The 12,611-nt window shown below is 36.6% G+C and overlaps 1 protein-coding gene across 3 annotated transcripts in view; it reads left to right on the top strand.

The window, feature by feature from the left end:
- The window catches only part of POLA1 (DNA polymerase alpha 1, catalytic subunit), a 207,888-nt gene that overhangs the window by 74,204 nt on the left and 121,073 nt on the right, over positions 1–12,611 (top strand). For all 3 annotated transcript variants that reach the window (XM_072848605.1, XM_072848611.1, XM_072848597.1), the window contains 5 exons: positions 1,736–1,768; positions 3,347–3,439; positions 7,673–7,878; positions 9,172–9,304; positions 10,882–11,013. In XM_072848605.1, the coding sequence (XP_072704706.1) occupies positions 1,736–1,768; positions 3,347–3,439; positions 7,673–7,878; positions 9,172–9,304; positions 10,882–11,013 (597 nt within the window). The remainder of the gene's footprint in view (positions 1–1,735; positions 1,769–3,346; positions 3,440–7,672; positions 7,879–9,171; positions 9,305–10,881; positions 11,014–12,611) is intronic.

Below are 12,611 nucleotides of genomic sequence, written 5' to 3'. Positions count from 1 at the left end.
GAATGCCAGGGGAATATAGCTTTTGGTGCACAATTTAAAACAAACTGAAAAAGCATAGTGGAGCATCATACTCTAGTATTCATCACTGTGGTTGTCTAAAGGTTCAGAAATATTAAAGAAACTTGCTGTTACTGTTGAATGAATGACAATATTGTCATCCTGTTTGTGTACTGTTATGTGGAGGTGGACATTTCACCTTTGTTTTAGAATTGCTTGCTGCAATAGCAATAGTCAATATAGCGATAGTCGAGACTCTTGGATTCATTTTAGGCTACTTGGGCTTATGAAAGTCATGAGATTTCCTTGAAGATGGTGTTATTCCCACTGAGCATGGCCAGCTCTTCCCTGTTCACCCTTTTTCTTTCCTCATCCCTGCTGATTTCTACGGCTCAGCTCCCTGTCACAGACTTCTTGACTACAAGTCATAATTCTGCCTTTTTGGCAAATATGGCCAAGGAGTATTACAATTTAATGTATGAAAAATAAAAAAAATTAGACTAGGTTACTAAATTTAATATAACCTGTTAAAATAGCGTGTTGCTTGACTATCTTTAAAGCTAGAAGTACCAAACTGTTCGGATTCCCCTAACAGACTCTGATCCGTCAGTGCTGTAACAAGTGGTTCAAAGTAATCCTGTTTAAGCAAATTAGAAGTCTGAATGTATACGAGTAGCAGGACTAGCTGAAAAAGAACAGAGGTTTATGCTGAGTGGGGATGGAAAGGACTGAAACCAGGGAACTGGGACTAACCAGGTGGAATCTGGAGCTGTGTGCTAGAGCACCAGGATGCTGACGAGAAAGGAAATGGGGAATACAGTGGAAACATGGCTAGGTGACTGAAGGAATGGACCAGATGTTGGTTCTCATGCAGCTGTGAAAACTTAACGAAGCCCTTGTTGCTACAGCAGCTACACATTTCTGTTCATCAAGCTAGTTTTACTTTGTCTTTTCTGTGCTACACCCGTATCTGTGACTTCAGATGGTATGCTCTTCCACCCCTCTCCACTATGCTGACCAGTATTAGAGATGGAAGCAGTGGCCTACTCATGTGAAGTCTCTATAGCTCTTTATAAGGTTCAGAGAATTGCTATTCAGAGCATTTGGGGAACTTGAGATGCGCTCTTGGCTGAGGAACAAACCTGGTTACACACAGATTTGCCCATTGATTCAACACCTGTATCCTATCTCTGTCCCAGGTCTGGTTTCCCTAAGGAGTTTGCTTTCTGATGACCCATTTTGAGATCATTACAAGGGTAATCAACCTTTTGACTAGGTTCTTGTTAAGTGAGCACCATCCAGGCTGTACTGAATAAGACAGGACGTTTTTGGGAAAAAACTGAGTGACATCAAGAGATAAGATGATGGATATGAAGGAGACAGCTGACCTAAATTACTGAAAGAGACTTAATTCTGGCACTTCCTGATTAGGCTTTATTTGAGCATTTGATTCAATGTTCTTTTTTTCCTAAGGTAGAATGTGTGTGTGCACATGCAGTTTTGAGATTTGTTTTAATCCTGTTTTAGGGGAGTTAATAATAGCATTAATACAAGGTCAGATGAGAATTTACTCGTGTAATAGGAGTATTGAGGTGACTGTGTGTTGCCAGGAGAGAGGTGGTTTGCTTTGTTTTGAAAGGTGGGAGCATTTGGAGTTAGCAACCTAATGGATATGTTTGCATGTGTTAGCTTGTAATTATATCATACGCTAATCTTTGATTATTTATTTTTATTTCAGATTTTGATGCATACCAAGGAGATGGTGCAAAAGGTAATGCTGAGCATTTTCATTAAACAACAACCCTTAAAGAGCACACCTGGTGAAATTTTTTTATTCTAGGAGAACTGTAACCCAAACAGACCTGAAATCACTTCTTAGGATGCCTGGTTTACAAATGTAATCCTTCCTAATGGATTGTGGCTTTTTTCTTTTCCTACCACAGATATGATCTGGCCCCTGCTTGAAGCCTATGTGCGACTGTTTCAAGCAAATTAGCAACAGTGCTAATTAGAGTTTACTCATAGACCTGTTACACCATGCATTCTAGTGTTTTATTACGGTTTATTTTTTGGCATCCTTTAAACTCTGTCACAGGGTGGTTTTTTGACTATATGGAGTTTAACATGGACATAGCCATGCTGCAGTTTTTACAGCTGCACTGATTTTCCACCAGTGAAGACATCAGGTTTTCATTTTTTCAAATTAATATTATATAATTGGATGCATCTGCCCATTTTTTTGGTGACATTTACTTGTGTTGACAATTTTTCTTTTCATGTTTTTCTTTGCTATGCCTTTCATATTCACCTCGGGCTTTTTTACGTGCTTCAATTTGTCTAGAGTTTGCTCCATTATCCCAGAGTATTATGGCACTCTGGCTGGTGTTTGAACACAACCTTTTCCAAGCAGGGTATTTGAATTGATACAAGGATCAGAATGAGAGATGATATGAAGGTCAGAGTGTCAGTCAGAGAGAAGCAATCAAGTAGGTGTTTGTGTTCATCTCCAGGTGTAATTGTTCAGTAGTTCAACCTGGGGATACAAAACTTGTGGGTCATAGTAACTAGATCCTTATCCAAAAGGAAAGCCTTGTTCCCTGAGAGATCTGCTGCCCAGGGGAGGGCTAACACAGGTAATTAGATTACAGCAGAAGGAAAAAGATGGGAGTGGGAAGATGGAAATACGAAGCCATGTGCATAATCTGAAAAAGTGTAAGAGCAGCAGCCTAATCTGGACAGTACTGTGGTATTCTCAGTTACTGTATCCACTAGCCAATACTTTAACTAGATTTATTTGAAATAGAGTATCTAAGTTTTGTTTTGTTTTTTTCTTTTTAATCTGGAATGACTTTTGCAATAGTATTGTGATGGCTACACATGGGATAGGATACCTGACTGTAGTATTATCTTTCAAGAACATTAGCTAAACGACTTATCTAATAGCCTGAATTTGTCCAGCAGTCTTTGAGTCTAAGTGATCTTCTTGTATCCTAGCAGTCCAAAGTTATTTCTGATTAGAGTTGCTGCTGTTTCTCAAGATTGGACTTGTTCACTGACTTATTTTTCTGGCATTCATTTAGTAAAATTTTAACTCCTTATGTACACAACTGAACAGTGACTTTTTTTTAAACATATTAGTGGTTTAAGTTTCATTATTCTCTTTAAATTCAAATATGTCTTAATGAAATATACAGAATTCTGAGTAAAAACTTATTTTACGTTTTTCTGCTTTTTAGTATTTAAGGGATAATATATGGACAATGATCTTTTTGAATCTTGAGAATGAGGTGGAACTTCAAAAAGATGGAGTGGTTCTGTTTTGTTTTTCAAAGCAATTTGTTTCATTTAGATGAACCTTGAAGTGATTTATGGAGACACAGATTCCATTATGATAAACACTAACAGCACCAATTTGGATGAGGTCTTCAAGCTGGGGAACAAGGTAAGGAATGTTTCCCTTTTAATGCTTCCTACTGTTGTGGTTTACTCTCTACTGTCCTACTGCCCAGCCAGCAACTAGGCACCACACAGCCACTTGCTCACTCCCCCCCAGCAGGATGGGGGAGAGAATCAGAAGGGTAAAAGTGAGAAAACTTCTGGGTTGAGATAGAGACAGTTTAATAGGTAAAGCAAAAGCCGCACATGCAAGCAAAGCCAAACAAGGAATTCATTCACTCCTTCCCATGGGCAGGCAGGTGTTCAGCCATCTCCAGGAAAGCAGGGCTCCATCACGCATAATGGTTACTTGGGAAGACAAACACCATCACTCTGAACGTCCCCCCCTTCCTTCTTCTTCCCCCAGCTGTAGATACTGAGCATGACGCCATATGGTATGGAATATCCCTTTGGTCAGTTGGGGTCAGCTGTCCCTGCCGTGTCCCCTCCCAGCTTCTTGTGCTCCCCCAGCCTGCTCGCTGGTGGGGTGGGGTGAGAAGCAGAAAAGGCCTTGACTCTGTGTCAGCACTGCTCAGCAGTAACAAAAACATCCCCGTGTTATCAACACTGTTTCCAGCACAAATCCAAAACATAGCCGCATACTAGCTACTCTAAAGAAAATTAACTCTATCCCAGCCAAAACCAGCATGCCTACGTGTCTGTGTTGTAACACTGACTGGAGCAGACAGTACTAAGAGAGGACTCCGTGGCATAAGCAGAGAATAGGCCATGAGAAAGAAGAACGTGACCGTGTATGGAAACTATGGAGTAGTAAAAGCTCAGAGTGCCCTATCTTCAGGTGTAGCTACTCTGTGCATTTTTAAAAGTGATTAAGTTAAAATGAAACATTTCATTGTATAATGAGCTTTTTTTACCAATTGTAAATTACCAGGAGACTATCTGAATACTTGATAAGCCAAAATGTAAGGTACAATTCTTCCATATTAGTTCCAATTACAATGTGAATACAATTTTGATTTTAATGATTTTTGTTTTGACGTGAGATATGTCTATCAGCTTAGTTTTGTTTAGTTATGTAGTATGTATTACACTCTGTGCTGTCAAATTTCCAGTGGTAAATTAAAATATTAATTTCCAAGGTATACCAGATATGGAAGAGACCTTTTTGATTAGCAGTTGGCAATTGATGATGTAGAAGTTTTGTGGCTCTGAAATTGTGGAAGAGAACTGAGAAATGTTTCAGAACATTTTAAAGAAAAGATGTGAGAGACATTGTTTTTGAAAGATGGAAGAAATTGTGATGAAAATGAGAGCTATGGAAGCTCTAAAGAAACCAAAGGAAACATAGAGGTTTTTTTCAGTATAGTATTAAACAAAAGTAATGTGATTTTAAGGCAAGAGTGATTCTGTTTGGTTTTTTTTGTTGTTTGGGTTTGGGGTTTTTTTTATTTTTTATTTTTTTTAATAATACTTCTGCCTTCATGCTAAGTTGGAACTTTGAGAAGTAGATGTATCTTAGGAGCATGGAAAAAGGAATAATATCTTGATGTCATAACCGAGTAGCAGGAGGGCTGATGGCATGGAAGAAAGAAATCTCTCTTTTTTGTTTGCCACATACAAGACTATATATAATTTCAAGTCTATATCCAGTAGTGTATAAGAAAGTTTAATCTTACTGTAGCCATGTGTGTATGTGTGGCTTCATTCTGGCTTGGTTTTTGTCCCTGTACTCCCATTTGCTGGCTAAACACTGTAGAGGAACAGTTAATAATAATTTTTATAAAGTCTGACAGCTTCATCATCATAGATTAAATACTTCTGACTTTGATTCAGGCTTACTGAGAGAATAGGTGGGTTTTTGAACTTGTCACCTCTTTAATGATTCTTTTTAAGAGTCAAATCTTAGGCTTTTTTTCCCCATATACTTTTGTATCCTATATCAGTTGGTTAAAAAAAAAAAAAAAAACAAGACAAACATGTTTTGAGTAATGTTTTCATCTTGTGTACTTGATTTTAAAAGTGAATAAACCTATGTCTGTAAATAAGCACACACTCAAGCCTAGCATCACAATTGTGAAAGTTGTGGCTCTCAATATTCTTTATGACATAAAAAAGTAGTTCTTGTGTTCTTGTTTGGTTTTTTGTTTATTCCTCAAGAAACTGATAGTGACACTTTTGCAAACTCTTCTATCATTTAGGTTTTCCTCATTTTGCATAATTCATATAAACAAATTTCGGGATAGAGAATTGTATCTGTTGAGAGGAATGCTCTAAGAAATGTCAGTGTTCTGTTGCATAATAATTTCTTCACCAAAATTTCATGTTAAGAGATGAGGGATATTTACATTACATTCATGATACATTAAAGCAAAAGTAGACTGTATGGGAGGTACACAGGTATAATGCAAACAATTATTGTGAGAGCAGTTAGCGTCTGTACCCCTGTTCTGATGTAAAGTGTGAATTTCTAGGTTGTCTTCAGTGATGAAGCATTCCTCTGAGAGATTAATTTTTTTTTTCTATTGGAGAAAATTAATCTTCTTTCTGAATTTTCCCATCTAATGCCTTGTCTCACAGGTTTCTGGTTGTGTTTGCTCCCGCCCTTTACCCCCCATTATTTATATCCATGCTATCCATGCCCCTTTTAGTCATTACTCAGCAGAATTTTATACGCTTCTCGTTTTCTGTGCATCCTTGTGAATCAGATTTGCCAGTACATTCAATACTGCACTGTTGCTGGTTTTTCAGCACTTGGTTAGTATGATGTAAAAAAAAATTGAAAAGACTTTAAAAAATAGCAGAAAAATGTTCAGAGGAATTACTTGACTGTTGTGCTTTAAGAAACAAAATATGCACCTCTTGGCAAAATGTTTTTGCCTCATGATGTCCTTCATAATTTATAAATATACAAGGGATATAAAGCTCTAAGGATAGACCCAGATTATTAAAAGCGTTGATAATTCCTGCAACAGGAAAAATGGAGATTTAAGTAAGAAAAATTAAATACACACTTATACATGGAAAATTTGTAAGTAAAGTTTTGGTTAAAGTTGGAAATGTGGGCCTAAAGCTAGACAGAAAACGAATGAGATTTTATGCTGAAAGTACTGTTCCTGTCTTAGTGAGGGTATGTGTTAGATGGCAAAAGAACTTTAATTTATGTAAAATTTCAGTGAGGCATGAGGATAGTTCTTAGTAGTTAGTGGTCTCTGACAAGAGAATTGGAAATAATGGAGGACTAAGAGTAGATAGGGAGATACTGAAAATCAAGAGGGAAAGAAAGCTGTAGAGGAAAGAAAATGAAGAGTAGAACATGTGAAGACAGAACAGGATGTCTGAGGAGTGATATGCAGACATTCTGTTGAAGAAAGTACAGTAAAAATGCATGAAGAAAGAAAAATGCAAGTGGGAAACTTAGCCAAGCCAGTAGGTGGGTGAATGTGTACTGGAACTGAAGTTTGTTGTTGAAGGTACATGCTGTTTTCAGCTGTTGCACTTCTATCCGCTTAGAATAGAGGTAAGAGATGTGGAGCCACTTGATGTTTGCTACTATATTAAGACAACACATCAAGTGCAATTTTGAGCTTTTGCATGTGGATAAGACATAGCCTGTGTGTAGAAAAATGGCACCTTTTCCTCTCAAAGAAATCAGGCTATAGAAAAAGCAGGCATATTGTGGGGAAGAGTATAAATAAACACGTGCCCATTTGTGCATGTTTTTTCCTGAACATACCCACACAGAGCTCTGGTCTGCAGTCATAGTTCTCCCTCCCCACCCTTGTTTGGGGAGGGGAGGGGAAGTGCCTTTGCAAGGTAGCTTTTTTATAAAGGAATTTCCATATTCTGTCTAAGTGACTGTCTCTTATCTTTTCCTAGTAAATGGATCCCTACTCTGAAATCTTTTGTTTGCTTAATTTATGTGAGAGGTGAGATGGAGTAGCTGCCCTAGTAAAACAGGCTGAAGACAGTTATCTGCAAGGTCACATTCAGTCCCATGCTTCTCTGCCTTGCTTAATTTTGTTAGGGAGTTAGATACAACAAGCTGTAAATCCTGAAGAAGCCAGTGGGTGAACCTTAATTTTAATAGTAGCTTGTAGTTACTACTGTGTACTTAATTTCACAGTTAATATCTGATGAGTCTTTAAAATGTGTATGCAAACACACAGTGTGTAATGTTACTTGTTTTAAAACTTAAGAATGATACACTTCTAGATGGAAGTTAAATTTGTCCGTAGTTATTAAGATGTTGCATTTGGTTTTAATTTTGGTGCATTTGCAGATCAAAAGTGAAGTGAACAAGCTCTATAAATTGTTGGAAATTGACATTGATGGAATCTTTAAGTCCTTGCTACTGTTAAAGAAGAAGAAATATGCTGCTCTGACTGTGGAACCAACAGGAGATGGGAAATATGTAACTAAACAAGAACTGAAAGGATTGGATATAGTCCGAAGAGACTGGTGTGATCTTGCAAAAGAGACTGGAAAGTGAGTTTCTTTGTGGCATTGTCCTCTTCGCTCTGTTTTAAACAGTACATGCTTCATAAACATTTGATATTGCATGGCTGTTTGCTGAACAGCACAGATTGGTAACTAACATCAGTGTTAGAGCATCTTAACTGATTTTTGTAGGAGATGGTAAATGTTACATTTTGGCATTGGTAACAGATTATACTTGTGCAAGTCCAAATGTCTCTAATTTCACTGTTTTTGCATCTTCTGTGGAAGCTGTGCATTTGAGTTGTCGCAATTTTGTATATGCAGTTTAATAAACCACAGCTGAAATCTTGTGAAAATGGTAGGTCTATCAGTGTTTAGAGTCATAGGTTTTAGGTCAGATTTTTTTTTCCAGAGATAGTTAAAGAAGCTGGTGGTCAGCTCTTTCAGCATCCTTTAACAAAGCTGGAGGTGCACTGGGTGCAGCCTGAGGAGATGATCCCTTCCACCAAGACTGTTTCTCTTCCATTTTTCAAATGAGACTCCTCTGATACTTCATTATGATGGATACTGGATTGATGATTTTTTTAATTGTCATTGCACAGATAGACATTAATTGTCTATCTAAGTTCAATAGAAATAATACATTTAGCACTGTGGAAAGAAAACTGGAGTGAGTGGAGAGGTGGTCATCTAGGGGCTGACTCAACTTATATTGCGTACTGCCTCTTGAAAACTTAACTTAAATAAATTGTGGTCCAAATGTATCAAAAAATGAATACTTTTTTACATCTGTAAAAATACACCACACACTTGCTTACTGTTCTTAAGACTTGCATTTTCTAAGAAAAGATGCATCATAATAGAAGCAAATTTTTCCAAGTTAGGAATGTATTAGTAATTAAAGCTATACAAATGTTTGAGAGTGTTCTTTAGTGACTAACTCTTCTGCAGCTGGCAGATCTTCCAACCACAGTTTACAGAAATAGGCAAGACTTTGCTTACTTGGTATGTTCTCTTCTCCCCCATCTTAAGATACCTGCTGTGGAATAGTAAATGGCAAAATGAAATGGGAGCAGAAAATAGAAACCAGTTGCACTCAACAATTCCAAATCACTGTTTAACATTAGAACTATTTACAATAATTTGCTTTTAGTAAAATAAGTAAATAAATAAAACACAACATGAAATATCCTGGCAAATTTCTATAAATTTTGCATCAGACTTCATCCTCAGGTTCTTTAATTTCTAGAGGTAACCCAGGGGAAGAGGGGATTGTGTTTATTGTAATGGTTTTGCTTTGCGTGTCTTAAGCTTTTCTTCAGTTCTGGACTGTTTTTACAGCTATATAATTGGTCAGATTCTTTCTGATCAGTCCCGAGACATAATCGTGGAAAATATTCAAAGGCGACTTGTAGAAATTGGAGAAAACGTGATCAATGGCCAGATCCCAGTAAATCAGTTTGAAATAAACAAGGTAAATGATGTCTCATCTCTTTTCTGTCTCAGAAAAACTTTACTGTTCCTGAATATATTGACTGCTGATAAAAATCTTTTTAATCCTTATGATGCTGTGAAATATCAGGAGTTTTATTAGATACTGAATAGCATGGAACATACTGCAAAGAACCTGCAATATGAGAAAAAATACCTTGCAGGGCTGGAGGCCAGTCTTGCTTCCTCAGAATAATAACTTAGTCTTGTCCCATCCTGCTGTCTTCCCCACTGATTCTGCACTTTGAGAATGACATGATAGCTCATGCTTTCAGGAGAAGTTTTCTCCTAAATTGTTATCTTATATTTCAGGTTTAGAATACATAAACTGAAGAATGCAATGGAAAAGAGTCAAACATTCTGTTTTCTTTTATATAAGCATACTATTGTTAGTTTATTTCCCTTCAAAGCTCCATAGAAGAAAGGTAATAGTCCTTTTGAGATCTGATTCAAGACTTTCCTGCAGCAAGAAGTAAAATACTCTGCTTTATCTACAGGAGTTTTAGCAAACAGCATTGTGGTTTTGGTTTATTTTTATGAATCCTCAATGAAACCTGTATTTTTTAACTTCAGAAACCTCCCCCTGCTGCTCGGGGGTGTTTCACTAATGAATTGGCTACTACATGCCCCCCTCATGCTTCTAATAGAAGAGATTTCCTAAATTTGCTCCATCCAAAGTCTCTTTCTTTTGCCAGCGGGACATCTGTCCGCTCTGTAAGACTGTGTTAATCAGTTAAGAAATGTGTTCAGGTTGTCATATGAGTGTTAAGAGAAATCAGTGATTTTTCATGGTTGACTTAAAAAAAAGACGCAAAGATGCAAATATTCTAAGAGTATTTAGTATCCCAGTAAAAGATATATATGGAATAATTTTCACTTTAAATGCTGAATGTTCCTCTGGTTTACTACATTGGAAAAAACTAAATAATGTATTTCACTAAGTCAAACGTGTAAGTTGTTTCTAAGAATTGTGATGATGGTAAATATTTAACTGTAGCATTTTATTTTATGTAAATGAAAAACTCATTGTGGAATCTCAGTAGTGCGAGATACATGGAAATACTTTAAGTCCAGTTGTATCCTCTTGCTATAGAACTTGTTAAATACACTTAACTACTTGATATTCAGATTTACTTTATGACCTGAACAGGTACAGGGGTAAGAGGGTAATCTCTGGCTGTATTTTTGTATCTTGCTTAATGTTTTCATCTTCAATTTAGTTTAATTTTAAAACAATTGCATTATATCTGTAACTGTTTTGAACTGTTGTGCTTTTAATGTGATGCATTTTTCAGACAATAATTGTAAAAGCGTCCTCTCATTTTATTAATAATAACATTTTTAAAGTATGAAGGACTGGTACCTAGACCTTCATGTCTGGAAAACACCTTTATTACAATTTTTTCATCTTACTTTTTTGTGTTGCAAATGTACTTGTAAATAGTAGATGGATGAAGATAGCTACTATGTAATCTTTTCTCTTAAAGTTCTGAGTTGTCCATCACTGAAGAAAATACTTTTCTCATAGTTATGTTTCTGTTTCCTCCTTTGATCTCTTAGGCATTGACAAAAGATCCACAGGATTATCCTGACAAAAAAAGCTTGCCACATGTGCATGTTGCCATGTGGATAAACTCTCAAGGAGGCCGAAAGGTGAAGGCAGGAGATACAGTGTCATATATCATTTGTCAGGTAAAAATGTCTTTATTTATAGCTAAATACTAGGTATTGTTTTGAGAGATGGCAAAGAAAACCAACTCAACTCCTGGAAAAAATGTTTTGGCATTTCTTTGTAGTGAGATTATGTTATAGGTTAAAATAGACAGTTTTCTGTACTAAATTTTGTTTTATAGAGCCAGAAAGAACCATTGTGATCAGCTCAGCTGAATATTTCCATATAGTGGCTGATAAAATTTCCCTGAATTAATTTCTGTTTGGAACTAGAACTTATTTTTAAGGAAAATATCCAGTCTTCATTTTAAGGAGAAGAAAATGCCAGGTGAAGAACCTGTCATTCTTGGAAAGCTAATTGGTGGTGGTGGTTAAATAGTGTCATTGTTATTTCCAGTCTCAACCTGTGTCTTTTCAATTCATAGTCATTGGATCTGGCAGTACCTCTGTTGGATAGACTGGGGAATTTGAGAAACTTTCTGTTTTCAGGTGTTTATCTTATAAATAGTTATCATTATCTCACAAATATATACTCCACTTTGGATTTGCTATTAAAAAAATGTGTAGGTTGGATTAGATAGACCAAGGGATCTCTTATGCCAAACTTGGCAATGTGACTTCTACAGTGGACCACTAGTTCAGCTCCTTCATTGTTAAAAACTGAAAGATACTGGTCTTTTATTTAATTGAGAGTTCTTAGCCTGGTGTGACGAAGCTGCCAAGACTTATGAGAGCTGGGCCATGGGTACGGCTGAGCAATGGCACAATACAAGAGAAGAATGTACTTGTTGAAAGAAGGGAGCTGAAGGAATTGCATTGTAATTATTTTTGCAAAGCAGCTGGATGAGCTGAATAGTCCTAAATTAATTTTGTTCTGAATACTAAGTTGTCTGAAAGGAGTAGGAGGGACCAATGGCTTGCAGTCTGTCTTTATTAGTGATGAGTTTTCAGTCCGTGGTTGCTGACCCTATTGAAGCCAGTAGCTCGTCTTAACTGAAAAATGAAGGTGTCATATGTTAATGCATTAGTTTTATTTTGCTGTAAAAAAGGCAAAAAAGAGACTGTACTTAGCAAAAAATAAGCTGTGGTACTCCCTCCCCCTGCCCCCCCCACCCCCATTAAGGTTTAATTCTGTTACTGATGCTTGCTAAAATACTACTTTAAGTTCTGCTCTAAGACTTTTGACAAATGTTAAAAACAAAATTTCCTAGTGTAGTTGTGGACTGGGAATATGATTTTACAGAGTGAATGAATTACCTTTTCCAGCAGAGTACCATCTTCTTAGAGTTGATACTTAATTCCTCCATTAATACTCTTTTCAATTTAATTATTGCCTTCCCAAATTTAATTATTTTCTCCTTATCTTCCTCTTTGAAGTTGGAGAAGAATGTAATGTATACTCTAACCTCCAAGTGCTGTTTCTCTCTTGGCTTGAGATGTCATCATGTGTTTATTTCAGTATTTCCGAATATTTCAGAATTTGCTCTTTCAAATCAATACTATTGCCTCTGTCATTTATTCGCATGCCATTCTCTGACCGTTCCTTTTATTTGTTTCTTTATAGAATCAAAGAATATAAACTTCCTAGCAAAACAGATATAGTTTTGATATCCACGACT

Source organism: Ciconia boyciana, chromosome 1 (assembly GCF_034638445.1).
Source record: "Ciconia boyciana chromosome 1, ASM3463844v1, whole genome shotgun sequence".
Taxonomy (NCBI): domain Eukaryota; kingdom Metazoa; phylum Chordata; class Aves; order Ciconiiformes; family Ciconiidae; genus Ciconia; species Ciconia boyciana.
The sequence above is the reverse complement of the archived record's forward strand: the minus strand, read 5'-3'. Positions and strand labels throughout refer to the sequence as shown.